At 36.2% G+C, this 21,754-nt stretch overlaps 1 protein-coding gene across 1 annotated transcript in view; it reads right to left on the minus strand.

Moving 5' to 3' along the window:
* The window catches only part of OPHN1 (oligophrenin 1), a 530,949-nt gene that overhangs the window by 256,432 nt on the left and 252,763 nt on the right, over positions 1-21,754 (minus strand). The window contains exon 6 of the mRNA XM_049643254.1: positions 9,249-9,350. Within this exon, the coding sequence (XP_049499211.1) occupies positions 9,249-9,350 (102 nt within the window). The remainder of the gene's footprint in view (positions 1-9,248; positions 9,351-21,754) is intronic.

Raw genomic sequence — 21,754 nt, forward strand, 5'->3', positions numbered from 1 at the left:
TCAACCTTCCTGTCAGTAATTGAGGCAGAAAATCAGTAAAGACATAATCGAATTGAACAGCACCATCAACCAACTGGATCTAATTAACATCTGTAGAACATTTCATCCAACAACAGCAGAATACACCTTATATTCAAGCTCACTCAGATCACCATGATCAACCACGTCCTGGGACATACAATATACTGGAATAAATTTACAAGAACAGGAATGATGAAAAGTATGCTCTCAGACCACAAATAAATTACACTAGAAATCAATAACAAAAAATAGCTGGAACCTGCCAAAATACTTAGAGATTAAACAGCACATTTCTAAATGACACATGGGTCAAAGAAGAATTCTTATGAGAAATTAAAAAGTATTTTAGACTAAACAAAAATGAAAATATAACTTAGTATTTGTGGATGAAGTGAAGGCAATGCTTACAGGAATGTTTATAGCATTAAAACCATATATTAGAATAAAATAAATCTAAAATCAATAATTTAAGCTCCCACCTTAGAAAAATAAGAGCAAATTAAAACCAGAATAAGCAGAAGAAAAGAAATAATAACAATTTTTAAGGAAACCAATAATATTAACAATAGGAAATAAACAAAGAAAATCAACAAAATCAAAATCTGGTTAATTTAAAACATCAAGAAAATAGATAAGACTATAGCCAGATTAAGAAAGAAAAAGAAAACACATACATTTAAAATGCCAGAAATGAGAAGCGCCCATATGTCTTAATCAGTTAAGGATCCAACTCTTGATTTTGTCACAGGTCATGATCTCATGGTTTGTCAGATTGAGACCCATGTCAGACTCAGTGCTGATAGCACGGAGCCTGCTTTGACCCTCTCTAGTTCTCTCTCTGCCTCGCCCCCACTCACGCTCTTTCTGTTTCCTTCTCTGTTAAAAATAAATAGTAAATAGCCTTAAAGAATAAAAAAAAATGTCAGAAATGAAAGCAGAGTCATCACTATTGATCTCATGGATATTAAAAGGATAACAAAGGAGTATTAATAACTCCATGCCTTAAATTTTGATAACCTAAATCAACTAATTCCTTGAAAGACACAAGCTTCCAATACTCACACAGGATGAAATACACAATCTGAATAGATTTATATTTATTAAAGGAATTGAATCAATAATTAAAATCCTTCCAAAAAAGAATGCACTAGATGGGTTCACTGGTGAATTTTACTAGATATTTTAAGGAAGAAATGATACCAAATTTTTACACTCTCATCCAGAAAACAGAGGCAGAGGGAATATTTCCTAACTCATTCTCTGAGGCCAGCATTACCCTGATACTAAAACCAGACAAAGACATTACAATAAAGGAAAAGTACAAACTAGTATCTCCAATAAACATATATATAAAAATTCTCAATAAAATATTAGCAAATCAAATCCACCATGGTATAAAAAATATACACCAGGACTGCATGTGATTTATTTCATGTATGCAAGGCTGGTGCAACATTCAAAAATCAGTTGATATAATTCATCACATCAACACCTAAAGAATAAATATTAAATGACAATACCAACAGATATAGAAAAAAATATTTGACAAAATCCAACACACATCCTTTGAGAAAAACTTTCAACAAGCTATAATTATAAGGGCACTTCATCAACTTGATAAAGACTATCTGTAAAAAACCTACAGCTAACACCGTGTTTAATTTTGAGAAACTAGATATATTCCCTCTAACACCAGGAACAATTCATATTCAAATCATAGTGGAATTCTAAGCAAATGCAATAAGACAAGGAAAGGAGATAAAAAGTGTATAGATTGGAAAGGAAGAAATAAAACTATCTTTTTTTTCCACACATGACACAATTGTGTGTATAGGAATTCCCCCCAAAAGTCAACAAAAATCTGTTGGGAGTAATAAGTAACTAGATAGCACAACTGCAGGATACAAAGTTGATATAAAAAATCAATTGTTTTCTTACATGCTAACAGTGGACATTGAAATTGTAAATTAAAAACACCAAACTATACAGGTGCCTGGGTGGCCAGTCGGTTAAGTGTCTGCCTTCAGTTCAGATTATGACCTCATAGTTCGTGGGTTCAATCCCCACAACGGGCTCTGTGCTGACAGCTCAGAGACTGGAGCTTGCTTCAGATTCTGTTTCCCTCTCTGTCTGCCCCTCCCCTGCTTGCACTCTGTCTGTCTCTCTCTCAAAATTAAATAAACATAAAAAAACTGAAGTATTTGTATTAGAAGAAAATTTGAAATGCTTAGTCATAAATAAAAAATTTATAAGATCTATATGATGAAAATTATAAAACCAGTAAAGTAAATCAAAGATCTAAATTTATGGAGAAATATTACATGTAGATGGATAGAAAATATTATCAAGATGTCAGTTCTTCACAACTTGATCCATAGCTTCAGTGTTATCCAATTCAAAATTAATGCAAGCTATTTTCTGGATATCAACAAAGTGACTCTAAAGTTTATATAGACAGGGAAAAAGGCAAGAAAAGCCAACACAATATTGGGAGAGAAGAAACAATTGAAGTATTTACACTATCTGATTTCAAAATTCCCATAAAGTTATCATAATCAAAACAATGTGGTACTGGTGAAAGAACAGACAAATAGATCAATGGAACAGAATAGAAAGCGTGAAAATTATATTTACACATAAATATAGTCAATTAATCTCTGACACAGGAGCAAAGGCAATACAATAAAGCAAAGATAAGTAGGCATATACTAGGACATGATTTAAGATACTGTTCTGACTCACTATAGTAAAAACAAAGACTATTGTCAAGTTTAATAAAACACTACAGATGATGCACTAAGATTTTTCCTTTTTATTCTTTCATTTTACAAAATGTAGGGCATGAATCACTAAATTGATATCATGACCTACTAAATGAGTGGCAACCTGCAATTTAAAAATTACTGCTCCCATGAACAGTATTAGCAGATAGCTCACCAATCTTATCCCAGAAAATAACACAAAACAGATATTGTTTTCTAGTACCATATTTCTTGTATTCGAAGGACCTACTCTTGAAACATCTTTTTAAAGGGTCACCTGTATTTTTGCCTCAATGATCCAGAGGTCAATGTAGATATTATGTAAGAAAATCAGGATCATAATCTTCCTTCATTGTTTCTGACACCAGCCCTAGATTCTGAGCAACTACTTCATCCCCCCAATACTTCTTAAGGTAAAGTCTTTATAGAAACTGGTTGGGGGGCGCCTGGGTGGCTCAGTTGGTTGAGTGTCCGACTACAACTCAGAACTCAGGTCATGATCTCGTGGTTCACAAGTTCGAGACCCGCAGCAGGCTCTGTGCTAACAGCTCAGAGCCTGGAGCCTGTTTCGGATTCTGTGTCTCCCTCTCTCTCTGCCCCTCTGCTGCTCGCACTCTGTCTCTTTTTCAAAAATAAATAAGCATTTAAAAATTAAAACAAAAACTGGTTGGGAATTTATCTAGCCAGGGCTATGACTCAGGTTGTTTACCTGCAGAGATTCTCATTGGACCAGAAATGGCTTATGAAGTAATGAAAAAAAAGGGACTGTTTAAATATCTATGGAAGTTAATAAAATGAAATACAACTGTGGGGGAAAAATTTCAGTATGTGTGCTACGAACCAATATTCAAGGTATATTCTTAGGTTAAAAAGAGTAAGATAAGCACACTGTGTATATTAGCCTTCTAGACTTCTGGAAAGTTTCACAAGCTATTAGTAATGGGAACTGCCTCTAAGGAAGAGAAAGAAAGGAACGGGAATCTTGAATGATAAGGATTTAATATTTTCTATACCTTTTTATAGTGTTTGAAGTTTTTATTTTGTGTATATACATACTTTATACTTTCAATTAAAAATAGATAAATTTAAATAATATAGCAAAGATAGTCTTTTCAACAAATGGTGCTTAAGCAACTGCACATCATCGTGCAAAAAATTAATCTAGAGACAGACCTTAAACTTTTCCCAACAATTAATCCCAAATATATCATAGAGCTAAATGTAAAAATCAAGGCCCTAAAACTCTTAGAATATAATATAAGAGAAAATTCAGGTGACCTTTGACTTGGTGATAACTTTTTGGATATAACATAAAAGCATAATCCACAAAAGAAAAAAACTGATAAATTGGATTTCATAAAAATTAAAAATTTCTTCTCTGTGAAAATCTTGGTTAAGAGAATGAAAAAACAATCCATAGACTGGGAGAAAATCTTTGCAAAACATATCTGAGAAAGGGCTGGTATCTAAAATAGACAAACAAGCAGCATTATCAACAATAGCCAAATTATGAAAAGAGCCTAAGTGTCCCTCAACTGATGAATGGATAAAGAAGATGTGGTGTATATGTATATATACAATGGAATATTACTCAGCTATCAAAAGGAATAATCTCTTGCCATTTGCAACGTCACGGATGGTGCTAGAAGGCATTATGCTAAGTGAAATAAGTCAGTCAGAGAAAGACAAATACCATGTGATTTCACGCATACGTGGAATTTAAGAAACAAAACAGATGAATATAGGGGGAAAAAGACAGTGAGGCAAACCATAAAACAGACTCTTAACTATAGAGAAGAAACTGAGGGTTGTTGGAGAGGAGGTGGGTGGGGGGATGGGCTAAATAGGTGATGAGTATTAAGGAGGACATTTGTTGTGAAGAGCACTGGGTGTTATATGTAACTGATGAATCACTAAATTCTACTCCTGAAACTAATATTATACTGTATGTTAGCTAACTAGAACTTAAATAAAAACTTAAAACAATACAAATTCCAAGTTAAAATTTTATTTTTTACACCTAGAAAGTTGAAATAAATATCTTTTACCCCAAGGGGTGTGGAGAGGGGGGGATAAAACAAACAAAGAAGTAGTATGGTATCTTTTTTTTTTACATTTATTAATTTTTGATTGACAGAGAGAGACAGAGCACAAGTTGGGGGGTGAGGCGGCAGAGACAGAAGGAGACACAGAATCCGAAGCAGGCTCCAGGCTCTGAGCTGTCAGCACAGAGCCTGACACAGGTCTCCAACTCACAAACCGCAAGATCATGACCTGAGACGAAGTCGGATGCTTAACCAACTGAGCCACCCAGGTGCCTCTAGTAGGGTATCTTTTAAAAAAATAAGAATAAAATAGACAAACAGCTCTTAAAATGAAACGATAATAATCCAATTAAAATGGCAAAATATATGAACAGGTACCTTACCAAAAGAGATATACAGATGGCAAAAATGCATATGAAAAGATGTTCAACAGAATATGTCATTACAGAAACGAGGATTACAATGAGAGATCACTACATACCTATTAGAATGGCTAAAATCCAAAACACAGACAACACCAAATGCTGACAAAGAGAGCAACAAGAGCAATAAGAACTTTCATTCATTGATGATAGAAATAAAAAAAATGTAGTCACTTTGAAAGACAATATGGAAGTTTCTATAAAAAACTGTAAGAAACTAAATATACTTTTACCATACAATCCAGAAATTGTGCTTTTTGGTATTTACCAATATTATTTGCAAAGTTATGTACACAAAAACCTGCATTCAAATATTTACATAAGCTTTATTAATAATTCACAAAGTTGAGAGGAAGCCAAGATATCCTTCAATAGGTGAAAAGATAAACTGTGGTAAATACACACAATGGAGTATTATTCAGCACTAAAAATAAGCGAGTTATAAAGTCATGAATAGACACAGAAGAACCTTAAATGAATATTGCTAAAATAAATAAGCCAAAATGAAACTGCTACATGCTGTATAATTCCAACAATAAAACATTCTGGAATAGGCAAAATATGGAAACCATAAGATCAACAGTTGCTAGCAGTTTGGGGGGTGTGGCTGGATAGAGGGATGAATGGGTGGTGCCCACACATATTTTGGGCAGTGACATATTTTCTGCATGATAGTGTAATGGTGGATTTATGTCATTACACATTTGTCAAAACCCCCAGAATGTATAATGCATTGGCTCATCATTCATGCAAATGTTAATAGTAGGGGGAACTGTATGCTGGAAATTAGGGATATATGAGAACTCCGTACTTATAATTCATCTTTTCTGTAAACCTATAACTGCTCTAAAAATAAAGTCTCTTAATATTAAAAAAGTGACCCAAGGTCCCCCAGATTATTTTTTTAATGTTTATTTATTTTTTAAATATGAAATTTATTGTCAAATTGGTTTCCATACAACTTCAGATTATTTTTAATTGAAGAAGTTCAAAGGCTGTATCCTTGCTCTTTAGTAAAGTCACCAGGGACCTCTACATACAGCAACCAAACTACTAGGACATTCCAGAAGCTTTCATTGTAAAAGTCTCCAAAAGAACAAAGTTTGGACTGTGCCAAGGGTCCCAACCCCCTAGAGAATTGGTAATTCACTAGGAGGACTCAAAGGACTCCAGCATATAGTCATACTCATGGCTAAGATTTATTTTAGTGGAAGGATATGAAGCAAAATCAGCATAGGGAAAAATACATGGGATGAAGTATAGAAGAAACTAGGTGAAAGCTTCCAAGAGTGTTCCTTTAGTACAGTCACAAAAGACACAGTTAATTCCTTCAGCAACAAGTTAACAACACATGTGCAATATGGTCTACCAGGTAAGCTCTTTAGACTCAGTGCCCTAGGTTTTTATTAGTGCCTGTACACAGGTACTGGCTGCTGAGCATATACCAAGACTCCAGACTCCCAGAAGAAAATAAGACATTCAACATAAACCACATTGTTTGTACAGGCAGTCTAGGCACAGTGAGTCATTCTTACCATTTAGGAAAAATTTTATATCTGTGTAAGAAACTGCCCACTAGCCTAGTTCCCAGATACCAGCCAAGAGTTAATATTATAGTCGGATTTTCCTAATCAAAGTAGACTCAGGCCTTTTATGTTAACTCTCTTCTAGCTAGGAACCCAAAACAGAATAGATGGAAAAGGAAGAAAACAAAGGTATGCAGAAGAAAAATGACAGAAGACCCCAGAATAGTACTTCTTTCCAGTTTATGGAAGAAAAGTAGTCCTTCACTTTTTCAATACTAACTCTATCCACCACTGAGGATAGATTTATCACCTTGAAGCACCTTACATGATGTAATGGACACTCACCAAATCACATATCAGCTTTGCCACAATCTATATAACCTTGGACAAGATGATTTCTAAGAAATTTCACAGCTCATGTCTATGACCTTATTCAATTGAATATCTCTTTTTATACTTGAATCTATCTTTTACTTGATCTATTATCCAACACACAGAACCATTCTTCCATTAAAAGCAGTTTTAATCAGTTAATTCCTTTCCTCCCTTCTCCAGGGCCACCCTTGTGACTTAGACCTTTTCCTCTAGATCATTGTAATACTTTCCTAAACTGATTTTTGTTTGTTTGTTTGTTTGTTTCCAGTCTCTCCCAGGTCTAATTCATCTTATAACCTCATACAGTTTAAGATTTCTAAATCAGAATTCCACTCATATTGCTTATACAACCAAAAGGTCTTGTTAATCTTCCCAGAGCCAATAGAATTCAAGACAAACTCCTGAGCCTATCACTCCATAATATAGTCTGAACTTTCCTGATCATATTTTGTCTTTCACTACTCTCCAATAGTAATGAAAATTCTGGTCATACTATTTCCCAAACGTACTCCATGTTTTCCATTCTTGGGGCCATTGCCCTCCATGTGAAAGGTCCATTTCTCCATTTCTATCTGTCAAAGACTTCACTTTTTGTTGAATGACCACCTCAAATTGAATGGGCCCCATTATTTTACAAAGGCAAATCTCCACATCCAAATGTAAGTTTTTTATTCTCCAAACACCTCCCCACCCCTATAAGGATACCACATACAGATACATGTTACAGTATGTAAAAAATGCTACTTGTTTAAGTGTCATGTGTGAATACATGTGTGGAATTTTAGCATTCCAGTTATAAGCTATAGAAGGACAGGAAGTATGTCTCATTGTCTCTCTAGTACTGTTGAACCCAGCTTAATGCCTGGCATGTGGTATGCATTCATGGAATAGTGATTTATTTGAACTAAAGTCCCTGAAAGCCCATACAAAAAAAGTTAATGTTGGAATATCTTGGGGGGAAAAAGGAGAAGATCTGCTCCTGATCTACCAAATACAGTACTAGTCTAACTTTATCCTCATGTGGATTTTGGAATCAAAAACAGAACTGAAAGGGACTCTGGAAATCATTGCATATCACTCCTCCTTTGAAAGAAAAAAAAATATGTTATCCAAAGTCACACCTTGAAAGACAAGAAATAACAAGTGTTGGCGATGATGTGAAGAAAAAGTAACCCTCATGTATTATTGGTGGGATGCAAAATGGAGCAGCCACTGTGGAAAGCAGCATGAAGGTTCCTAAAAAAATTAAAAATAGAATTACCACATGACCCTGTAATTCTACTACTGGGTATTTAGGCAAAGAAAATGATAACACTAATTCAAAGAGATACATGCACCCCTATCATAGTTGCAGTATTATTTTCAATAGCTAAGATAAGGAAGAAACCTAAGTATTCATTGATAGATGAATGGATAAGGAAGACGTGGATTTTGGTATAATATGCAGCCATGAAAAAGGATTATATCTTGCCCTTTGTGACAATATGGATAGCTCTGGAGGGTATTGTGCTAAGTGAAATAAGTCAAACTGAGAGAAATTAATACCATATAATTTTAGTCATATGTGTAATCTAAGAAACAAAACATGAGTAAACAAAAAGAATAAGACCTATAAATAAAGAGAACAAACTGATGGTTTTCAAAGTAAAGGAGGGTGAGAAGGATGGACAAATTGGGTGAAGGGGAGTTGAAGAGATGGAATTCTACTTATGGAATGAATAAGTCACAGGAATAAAAGGCAGAGCATAAGGAATATAGTCAGTGATACTATAACAGTGTTGTATGGTAAAATTTTATTTTCTCAAACTTACATGTTATTGTTTACATAAAAAGTATTTATATATTAAATTATTTATTCTAAAGTCCAAAAAACAAATGAACAACAACAACAAAAAAGTCACATAGTTAGTGAGTGGAGGAGCTAGTTTGGGAACTCAAGGCTCCTCAGTCCCAGGCAAATGGTTTTAACTGTAAGACTACTATTATAGTGGTTCCCTGCTGAGGCAGGGTATTAAGGAAAACCTTGTAATAGGAAGATACCAATGTTACCAAGGCATATCTGGCAGCAGAAGGTAGGAACAGGCTTTTTGAACATACCTCTTGTAACTGAGATTCTTTCTTCTTGGAAGACAGATGTAAGTGCCGATCCAGCAAAGAATAAAATCTTTCACCATCCTTTTCAAATTTCTTTTTCCGTTCCTAGATGTGGGAGAGAAAGCACAGATTAAGATGTCTATAGTTTTTAATTCACTCTGCTCAGAACTGAGAATGAAGGATGCAGTGTCACATTCTCCATATTTCTAGTCTCTGGAAAAAACAAATAAATAGAAAATTTACTTTTGCATTGGTCTCAGCAGTTTCGATTACCTCAAATATAACCCTAAACCATTCCACCTAAACACAGGGCAGTTCCTATTGGTACAGTTGATGGCCCTGGGAGCTGCTGCTCAGAAAATGGCACTTAAAATGGCTCTGTACAGTTGTTACTTTTTCTTCCTTCTAATATCTTTCTTTTTTTATGTGCATTAACTACTCATTCATTTTTTAAAAATAGAAATAAGGAACAATGGTGAACTAAATATATGCCTTTAAAAGTCATATACAATGCATTTAGACAGCTTAATAAGCAAAACATTTCCAAGGCAATAGGAACCTTGGACTACTTCTATAAGTTATGAATTCTTTGGTATTGTTTAAGTATTTTACTACTGCATGTTAAAAGATGATGTTTAAAATGAGGAAACAATCCTGGAAAGTGTGGCTTGGAAAGCAAGAGTCAAAAACTTTACAGGAGGATGCGCCTGGGTGGCTCAGTAAGTTAAGTGCCCAACTCTTGATTTCGGCTCAGGTCGTGATCTCATGGTGTCATGAGGTCAAGCCCTGTGACAGACTCTTCAGTGCTGGACATGGAGCCTGATTAAGATTCTCTCTCCCTCTCTCTCTGCCCCTCCTCTGCTCGCATTCTAGTCCTCTTTATCTCTCTCTCTCAAAATAAAAGTATGAAATTTAATTAAGCTCTCTGCCTCAATAAAACTTAATTAAGCTCTCTGCCTCAGCACAACCGGAAGTCACACAGCACCAAAGGAGCACTAACAATGTCCATTTGTCACATACTAATACTGACACTCTGCAATCCCCTGAACATCATGCTGGGAAATTCATGGAAACAGCTTGTACTGTGTCATGGTAAATCCAAATTCACTGAGCATCTACAGGGTGCCAGTTACTAGAAGAGGCACAGCAAGGGACACACAGGAAAAATAGAAAAAAAAAAAAAACATCCATTATTGATTTCTAGAGGCAATCTGTTCCTGGGCAAGAAGCTTAGACCATTTGTGACCTCTGACCTGTAAGAAACATGCTTTTTTCCAAAGGTAAAGAAGCAGAGAGGAAGCTAACATTAACTGAGGCTTACAACAGTCCAGGAAGTATGCTATATACTTATAATCCATTATTTCATTTAGTCTTCACAACCCTGAGTAGTAGATATTGGAAAGGAACTTAAGGATCAAAAAGAAGAATTAACTTATTCAAAGTCATATAATATACAGATCTACTTGATTTATTACATACAGTCTAATAAGGCCCAGATGATCATGAGAGGAATTGCACTCAGGAGGCCTGTAAATAACTAGGAAACCTTGTGAATAAAACTCAAGTAGGTCTACAGCCCTAGTCCAAACTCAGATACCAAAACACAATAGAAATATTCACACAAAACATATAGGTAGGACAAACTGTACCTCCAGCTGGTAAGTCTATTTAAAGTAGCAATTGTTTGAAGAGAGCATTAGATCCAGAAAAAGTCAGTGACTTCTCCAGGAAAAGACAAAGTTCTGTTGGTCATTTACCCCTCCAATTCCATTTTTGAAATAAAAACTATGAAATATAATTCATATATCATAAAATTTACCCTTTTAAAGTAGACAATTCAGTGGTTTTTAATATATTTACAAAGCTGTATATCCATCATTGCTGTTTAATTCCAGATTATTTCCGTCACCTAAGAGAAATCCTATACCTGTTAGCAGTCATTTCCCCCTTCTCCCAAATCTGCCCCCCGAGAAGCCACAATTTTTTTTGTCTCTATGGATTTGTATATTCTATAGATTTCATATAACTGGAAGCATGCAATATGTGACCATTTGTGACTGTCTTCTTACACTTAGCATAATGTTTTCAAGGTTTATCCATGTTGTAACATGCATCAGTACTTCATTCTTTTCGTGGCTGTATAATGTTTGACTGTATGGATACACCACATTTTCTCTATAAATTCATCAGTTGATGGACATTTGAGTTACTTCCATTTCCTTGACTGTTATGAATAGTGCTGCTGTGAACATTTATGTACAAAATTTTCTGCAGTCATGTTTTCAACTCTTTTGGGAATACACACACACACACACACACACACACACACACACACCACACACACATATATATGCAGTGGACTTGCTGAGTGATATGGAAACTCTATGTTTAACTTGCTCAGAAACTGCCAAACTGTTTTCCAAAGCAGTTGTATCATTTTACATTGCCAACAGCAATGAGTGAGAGTCATAATTTCTACACATCCTCACCAACACTTACTTATCTTTTTGATTATAAACAACCTTGTGGGTGTTAATTTGCATTCACTGTGGTTTGACTTGCACCTCTCAAATGATTAATGATGTTTTTTCATGTATCTGTTGGCCCTTTGTGTATATATGTATATATATTTTTGAGTTAAAAAATTGATTGTATAATTCTGAATACTAGCTATGCTGTATTTTCTCCCATTCCTTGGATTGTTTTGGCACTGTGTTGATAGTGTCCTTTGAAGCATGAACATTTTTAATTCTGTGAAGTCTAATCAGTCTATTTCCTTTGATTTCTTGTGTTTTTGCTGTCATATCTCAGAAACTGTTGCCTGATATAAGGTCATGAAGATTTATACCTATGTTTTCTTCCAAGAGCTTTATATTTTTTGGTTTTTATTTTTGAATATGGTGTAATATAGGGCTCCAACTTCATTCTTCTTCATATGGATGTCCAGTAGTCCAAGAACCATTTGTTCTTTCCCTATTGAATTGTTTTGGCATTCTCACAAAATATCGATTAGCTATAAATGTATAAATTTATTTCTGGACTCTCAATTCTATTATATTAATCTATATGTCTGTCTTCTTCATGTCAGCACCACACTCTCTTGATTATTATAGCTTTGAAGTAAATTATGAAATTAAAGATTATGAGTCTATTTTTCAATATTTCTTTTTCTATCTTGGTCTTCTATGTGGACTTTAGGATCACCTCATCAATCTGTTGAAAATGGCCAGCTGAAATTTTGGTACAGATGGCACTAAATCTGTAGATCAATTCTGTGACTATTATCATCAATAATATGAAGTCTTATAATTCATGTACATAAGATGTGTTTCCATTTATCCTTCTATTTATTTAGATCTTCTTTAACTTGTTCCATTAATGTTTTGTACTTTTCAATGTACAAGTGTTGGACTTTTTTTTTTCTAATTTACACCTAAGGAGTTCCTGGATGGCTCAGTCAGAGGAGCAAGTGACTCTTGATCTCAGGGTCATGAGTTCAGGCCCCATGTTGGGGGTAGAGATTACTTAAATAAATAAAATGCTTTTAAAATTTAAACCTAAGTGCTTTAATCTTTTGATGCTATTATAAATGGGAATTTCTTAATTTAATCTTGGGACACCTGAGTGGCTGAGTTGGTTCAGCATCTGACTCTTGATTTTGGCTCAGGTCACGACCTCATGGTTCGTGAGATCAAGCCCCATGTCACGTTCTGTGCTAAAAATGTGGAGCCTGATTGGGATTCTACCTCTCCCTCTCTCTTTCTCTCTGCCCCTCTTTTCCTCTCTCTCTCTCTCCTTCTCTCTCTCTCTCTCTCAAAATAAACAATTAAATATTAAAAAAAAGAAATACAATTTATCAACAGCCATTATACCATGGCTCAAGTCCAAGCCAATGTCTACCATAGGTTATTCCATAGATAACATGAACTAAGTAATTCATGAGCATAGGTAGGATCCAACCCTTAAATACGCATTAACTAGATACGGGTTAGCTGTTTTCAGCATAGCCAGAAAGCAGTATAATGTGTTCCCTATAATCTCCTCAACCAGAAAATAGCTATTTGATTTCCCACATATTAGCCTTCCTCTCACCTCTCTTGACTTGTGGAGTCTTGAGTAATCCTCTTTGCCATCCTTAGCTTTGCTGGACAAAGCTGAAAGCCAAACCCACAACTTATGATCCCAACATGATAAGCTGAACCCACACAGAATCAGACACTGAATAGAGAAAATAGACCCAGGAAACTTTCCTGCAGCATTACACTCATAATGCCCAAGTGATCACTTAAAAAGCATTCATGTGTAAGACTTTTAAAACTTCATTTATTCACATGATCATTTAGTTCCATGCAGTAAATTAAGAAATGCAGCTATCCCCTGTCACCTTTCTTCTATTTCCCCTTCTCCAGAAATAAACTTTTTCATCTCTAAGCCAATTATTCTAGTATTTGCTTTAACATTTCTAATATCTCAAAATAAAGGTTTACATTGCTATTACTAATTCTTAAGTTTTGTGCATTATCTATTAACTTCCAAAAAAAGATGAGGATTTAGCCCTTTCCTCTCCTTGTCTCATTATCACCACCATCTCTTTTGTCCCCCAACCCAAACCCATGTCCTGATACTCCTATTAAACTTATATTGCAATTTTGCTTTGATTCATATTCAATAATTAAATTATTATGACCATATAAATATTACTTATAGATTAAACATGTAATACAATATTGTTAATGTTATTTTCCTGTACAACTAGATAACTATCAAATCATCTTAAATACCTTAGAAATTGATATAAAGATGGGCAGAACAAACTCCACAATTAAAAACAGAGAAGAGGCCACATGAAAGAAGGTAGAAAGAATGGAGATGTGGTTTGGGACAGAAACAGATCATAGCTGCTGCAGTCCAAGAGAAGGGTGAGAAACAGACTAGCAAATAAGGAAGTTCACAGGAAAAATGTATCCCTATAGCAATAGGCTTAGAAAACAAGAGGGGCCAAATTTCTTGCATTCTTACAACCAGCGAACCTTGAAGCCTGGAGCTTTAAAAGTCGGCAGGCTTGTCTGTGATAGAGCCCGGAAGGCATTGTTCTGCTCATGGAGAGAAGACAAGAAAACAACATAGGGATAAACAGCATGAAAACAGCAATCTGAAGACTTTGGGGCACACAGTGGGGGAGGTTATTTGTTCATCTTGGAGCACACCACAGAGAGACAGTATTCCAAGAGAGAACCGTCTGGGAACAAAGGAACTGGCCAGTACCATTTCCATGCCTTGCACCTCAGCATAGGCACAGGGCCATATGCAGGAACCAGTGCAGCACCAATACTCCCTACCTCACATGCTTACACCAAGCTCCCAAACTCTGGTGGAACCACTGTTCCCAGTGATGCTTACCTCAGTCCCAATGTTTTGGGGACCTGCCCCCTGGAGGGTGGCCCAAATTCCTGCTCAAACCATGTCTTCCAACACGGGAGTTTAGCAGAGCTTCAGTTCCATGAGTGGGGGTGACAGGTCTCATTTCACAATCAGAGCAGAGCACACCTAGTTAAAATGTACTACATTCAGGCCAGGGACTACATACTGCATGCATCAGGCAAAGAAAGTCCCTGCATACAACTGGCCTGAAGAATAAAGCAGGCAGAACAAAACAGCAGAACACACGGAGAAAATATTAAAGACACTCCTTGAAATGCCAGGCCCTAGGGAACAGGGGACACTACACAGTAGGGCACTACAGGACTTCTTCATAAGGCCACTAACCTCAAGAATAAAGATGTAGCTCACTTTCCTAACACAAAGAAACAGGCACAGAGACATAGAAAAAAGAGAAGACAGAGAAATTTATCCCAAATGAAAGAGGAAAAGGCCATGACTAGAAATATAAAAGAAAAAAAAAGAAATGTAAAAAAAAGTTATAAATAACATATATTATAGATAATTTAAAGTAAAGATCATAAGAATAATCACTGTACTTAAGGAAAGAGTGGAAAACATGACTGATACTCTTAAAACATGGATAAGAAATAACATAGCAGAGATAAAGGCTTACTAAACAAAATGAGAAACATGACTGATAGAATGAAAACCAGGCTGAAAGAAGCAGAGCAATGACATAATGACCTAGAAGACAGAATAATGGAAGGCAATTAAGCCTAACAAAAGAGAGAAAACAGAATTATGCAAAATGAGAAGAGACTTAAGGAACTCAGTGACTCCAGTAAATGTAAAAACATTTATATTACTGAGGTATCAGAAGAAAATGAGATACAAAAGGGGGCAGAATATTTATTTGAAGAAATAATAGCTGAAAACCTTCCTAATCTGGGGAAAGAAACAGACATCCAGATTTAGGAGGCACAGAGAACTGCCATCAAAATCAACAAAAGCAGATCCACATCAAGAAATATTCTAATTAAATTATAATAGTGATAAAGAACAAATTTTTGAAAGCAGCAAGACAAAAGAAGACAGTAACTTACAAGGAAAACCCTATAAGGCTATCATCAGCTTATTTTTCAGCAGAAACTTTCTAAGTCAGAAGGGAATGGCATGATATATTCAAAGTGCTAAATGGGAAAAATCTGCAGCCAAGAATACTCTGTCCAGTAAAGATATCATCCAGAAGATAAGGAAACATAAAGTCTCCCAAACAAACAAAAACTAAAGGAGTTCATGGTCACTACACCAATTCTGCAATAAATATTAAAGGTAACTCCTTGAATGGAAGGGAGGCCAAAACTGATAGTATAAAGATAGGAAACACAAAAGCAGTAAAAATGACTTTCTATTTTTAAAAAGTTCAAGGAAATCACAAAACAAAAGGATGTAATATGACAACATATACCTAAAATGTGGGGAGGGGAGGAGTAAAGAATAGGTTTAAACTTAACTGACCATCAACATAATATAATTGCTATATGAAGAAGAGCTTATAAACAAACCTAATGGTAACCATATATCAAAATCGACCGATACATATGCAAAGAATAAGGAGAAATAAATCTAAATATAAAACTAAGGAAAATCAGCAAATCATAAATGAAAGATAATAAAGGATTAGAGGAAAGCTTTAGAAACAAGCACAAAATAATAAAATGACAATAAATGCACATCGATCAATAATTCCTTTGAATGTAAATGGACTTAAATGCTCGAACAAAAGACACAGGTGACAGCATGGATTAAAAAAAGAGAGACCCATCCATATGCTGCCCTCAAGAGACTCACTTTAGACCTAAAGATGCCATCAAAGTGAATTGAGGGGATGGAGAAACATCCATCATGCAAATGGAAGTCAAAAGAAAGCCAGGGTGGCAAGAATTGTAACAGACAAAATAGACTCTAAAACAAAGACTATAAAGGAGGAGTTAAGATAGTTGAGAAGTAGGGGGATCCTGGGCTTTGCTCATCCCTCAAACACAGCTGTATTGAGGTCAGATCACTTGGAACACCCAGGATATCTATCTGTGGAGTGGCAGAAGGATCTCCACAGTTGGAGGGAGACAGTGTGGCAGGTGCAAGGTGCATGAAGTGAATTAGGGGAGAAAAAAATGGCAGTGCCATGGAGGGGAGGCAATGCTTTCTCTGGAGAGACAAAAGGGACAGAAAGAGAGAGGGGTTGATAAAGTGGGGCATCAAGTTCACACAAGAGGAAAACCTCTTGAGACCAGGGACAGGGGCATGAGAAGTATTGAGTGTTGTGGCTTTTCTTTGTTTATATGTTTCTTTGTTTGAAAGCAGCATTTGGAGCTCAAACTCTGAGGCTATGGAAGTATGCAACTTTCTCTAAAGTGGAGCTGGAGCACAAGCTGGGGAGGAGGGAGATGACCCCACGTTGCATAACAGCATGTAGGGATCTCCATGGCGCATAGAGAGAGAATATTCCCCTTCCTGGAGTGCTTTTCAAAGAGGGTATATTACCTCCCCAAGGACAAAACACCCTACAGGCAACAGAAAAAAGGCCTTTCATCAGTAGATGACATAAGTGCACCCAAAAGGAATATAACCTTTGCTGCTATCAGTGGCATTACGCTTTAGATTCCTTAAATTCCACAGACTGCACAGGTATGGGACTGTTTTTCAGGGCAAAGGATTACAGACACAACATGGAGAGGCTCTACTCCAGAGTAGGGGTGGGCGTGGATCCCAGTAGTGCCAGGTCCTTTAAGACTTTGGGTTTGGAATCCAAGCTGCATGCCAAAGAAAAAATGCAGGAGAGTTGTGGCACACAGAGAAGTGACTGCCCTCAATGTTCTGTGAAGCCGTCTGAACAGAGGAGGGGGGTCAGTGAGTTCCCCCATCTGGGGAAGAGAGATTGGAGTGGTGCCATTTTCCATCCAACAACACTGTAGGACTTTGGAGAGCAACATAGCAGCCCCCCAGGGGAGGCTGGAGGCACTTACACCAAACCCCACCATCTGTGCCTGGCAACTATTTATTTAGTGGAGCAGGACTGATTTTAAGCCAATGCAGCAAACTCCTTCTTCAGAAGACCAGCACAGGCAGCACCAAGCACACACCAAATGTACTGAAAATCTAGTGCTTCAAAATGACACCTGCAGTTCTGGTGGAAATAGGACTGGGCTTACTTTTTTTCTTTCTTTTTTAAAAATTTTTTTCTTTCAGAATCAAGCTCATATTCCCTTGTTTGTTTTTCATTTTCTTTTCGCTGTGTTTGGAGCAGACTTTTTTATTCTTTTTCTTTTGTCTTTTCTTCCTTTTTCTTCCTACCTTTTTCTTTGGAATCAGCCTTGTACTTTTTTTGAGTCTCTGTTTGGTTTTTATTGTTCCATTTTCTTTTCTCTTTTTGGGTATCAGGGTTCTCCCCCATTTTTTGACAAACAAATCAAAGCACACCTAATTAAAGGTCCCAACACTAACCACTGCAAGCAAGGAGGAGCTCAGCAGATACTGACCACTGAGAAAAAGCAGCCAAAATGCAACAGCACAGTACACACAGCATACACTAGAAACAGCTCCTCAAATGAAAGGCCCTAGACAGTGTATAAACCCTTTATAATGTAGAAGTACAATCAGGTGTAGGAAACAATACAAGCTTTTAAAATACACAAAATACAGAAACTTATTCAAAATGACAAGATGGAGGAATTCTCCCCAAAAAGAAAGATCAAGAAGAAATCACCACTAGGGACTTGCTCAAAACAGGCAAGCAATATATCTGAACAAAAATTTGGAACAACAATCATAATACTATTACCTCTACTTGAAATAAGCATGGAAGACACCAGAGAAGCCCTTGCTACAGAGATCAAAGATGTAAAAACTATTCAGGCTAAAATTAAAAAAATGGTATACTGAGATGCAAAACTGACTGGATACAGTGATAACAAGGATTGAAGAAGCAAAGTAGAGAATAAGAGAGAATTCTGAAAGCAGCTAGGGACAAAAGGTCCTCAATCTAGAAGACTAGACACATAGGGTTGGCAACAGACCTGTCCACTGAAACTTGGCAGGCCAGAAGCAAGTGGCAGGAAATATTCAAACTACTGACGTGGAAAAATATGCAGCCAGGAATTCCTTATCCAGCAAGGCTGTCATTCAGAATAGAAGAGATACTTTCCCATAAAAACAAAACCTAAAGGAGTTTGTGACCACTAAACGGGCCCTGCAAGAAATTTTAAGGGGAAAGCTTTGAGTGGAGAGAAAAAAAAAAAAAAAAAAAAAGAAGACCAAAGTAACAAAGACAGCAAAGGACCAGAGAACATCATGATAAACACCGACTTTGCAGGTAATGCAATGGCACTAAATTCATACCTTTCAATAATTACTCTGAATGTAAATACACTAAATTCTCCAATTGAAACACATAGGGTATCAGAATGGATAAAACAAAATAAGATCCTTCTATATACTGCCTACAAGAGACTCATTTTAGACCGAAAGACACGTGCAGATTGAAAGTGAGGGGACAGAGAACCATCTATCATGCTAATGGACATCAAAAGAAAGACAGCATAGCCATACTTACATCAGACAAACTAGATTTAGAAAAAAGACTGCAACAAGAAATGAAGAAGGGCATGGTATAATAACTAAGGGGTCTATCCATCAAAAAGACATAACAATTGTAAATATTTATGCCCCCAATGTGACACCCCAAATATATAAATCAATTAATAACAAACATAAAGAAATTAATTGACAATAAAACCATAACAGTGGGAGACTTTAACACCTCACTTACTTCAATAGACAGATCATCTAAGCAGATAATCAACAAGGAAACAATGGCTTTGAATGACACGCTGGACCTGAAGTTCTTAACAGATATATTCCATTTTATCCTCAAGCAGCAGAATACACATCTTTCTCGAGTGTACATGGAACATTTTCCAGAACAGATCACATATTGGGTAACAAATCAGCTCTCAACAGATACAAAAAGAAAGATCATATGATTCATATTTTCAAAACCCAATATTATGAAACTTGAAATCAACCAGAAGAAAAAAAATTGGAAAGCTCTCAAATACATGGATGTTAAAAAACATCCAACTAAAAAAAGAATGGGTTAACCAGGAAATTGTGGAAGGTAAAGAAACAAAACAAAACAAAAACAAACAAACAAAAAAAAAAACAAGGAAGCAAAATGAAAACATGACAGTCCAAACTTTTCGGGATGCAGCAAAGACAGTCTTAAGAGGAAAGTACATTGCAATTCAAGTGCAGGCTCTGTGGTGCAATGGGTAGCACACTGGACTTCTAATGTGAGTACACTGCAATTCAGGTGTGTCTCAAAAAGGAAGAACGGTCTCAAATACACAATGTAACCTTGCACCTAAAGGAACTAGAAAAGGAACAGCAAATAACACCTAAAGCCTGAAGAAGATAAATAATAAGATTAGAAAATAAATAAATAATATATATAAAAAACGCCACAGTAGAATGGATCGATGAAACTAAATGCTTGTTCTTTGAAAGAATAACAAAATTGATAATACCCTTGCCAGACCTATCAAAAATAAAAGAGAAGGGACCCAAATAATAAAATCACAAGTGAAAAAGGAAAGATCACAACCAACAACACAGAAATACAAATAATTATAAGAGAACACTATGAAAGATTATGGGCCAACAAACTATACAACCTGGAGGAAATGGACAAATTTCTAGAAATTCATGCACTACCAAACCTGAATCAGGAAGAAATAGAAAATTTGAACAGACCCATAACCAGCAAAGAAATTGAACCATTTATCAAAAATCTCCCAACCAACAAGAGTCTTGGACGAGATGGCTTTCCAGGGGAATTCTACCAAACATTTAAAATAGAGTTAATATCTATTCTTCTTAAATGGTTTCAAAAAATAGAAATGGAAGGAAAGCTTCCAAATGCATTCTGTGAAGGCAGCATTACCTTGATTCTAAAACCCAAGAAAGACCCCACTAAAGAGGACAATTACAGGTCAATATCCCTGATGGACATGGATGCAAAAATTTTCAACAAAATACTAACAAATGGAAGTCAACAGTACACTAAACGAATTATTCATGATGATCAAGTGAGACTTCCTGGACTACAGGGCTAGTTAAATATTTGCAAATGAATCAATGTGAGTCACCACATTAATAAAAAGATAAGAACCATATGATCCTGTCAATAGATATAGAAAAAGCATTTGACAAAATACAGCATCCTTTCTTGATAAAAACCCTCAAAAAGGTAGGGATAGAAGGAACATACCCCAATACCATAAAGGCTCTATATGAAAGACCCATAGCTAATATCATCATCAATGAGGAAAAACTGGGTGGGGGTTCCTCTTAAGATCAGAAATACAACAGAGTTGTCCACTCTCACCACTGTTGTTCAACATAGTACTGAAAGTCTTAGCCTTAGCAATTAGCAAACAATTAAAAAGGCATCGAAATGTGTAAGGAAAACCTCAAACTTACACTCTTTGAAGATGACATTAAACTACATGGAAAACCCAAGACTCCACCAAAAAACTGCTAGAATTGATAAATTCATCAAAGTCACAAGATATAAAATCAATGTTGAGAAATCAACTGCATGTCTATACAATAGTAACTATAGGATATGTGATGTAGGGGCAGCTTTTTCCAGGAACAAAAGTGGGGGTGGGTGCCTTTTTTCTTTTCTTTTTTCTTTTTTTTTTTTTACTTTCCTTCTACCTAGCTGGCCCAGCATTAGAGAGCACAATTTCTGAAAATTTCCATCTATTTTGTTAGCATCACTTACCCTGCCCCAGAATTCTCCTGGAAACCCAACACACTCAACCTGCCTTCCCTGGCAGATGCACCTCCAAAGCTGCACCTGCTGTACCACATCCTGTGGGCAAGTTTGGCTGGAACTGGCAATCCCTGAAAAGTTGCTCCTGACTCACCAAATCAGGCAGGTGGCCACAACCAAACCTGGGGTCCCCTCAAAGTGCCTCTCACACTGCCACACCAATAGGTGGACTTGGCCACAAAAAAACACTCCTGCAAAGAAGCTCCTGTTTTATCATACCACATGAGTG

The sequence above is a fragment of the Panthera uncia genome, chromosome X, assembly GCF_023721935.1.
Source record: "Panthera uncia isolate 11264 chromosome X, Puncia_PCG_1.0, whole genome shotgun sequence".
Lineage (NCBI taxonomy): Eukaryota > Metazoa > Chordata > Mammalia > Carnivora > Felidae > Panthera > Panthera uncia.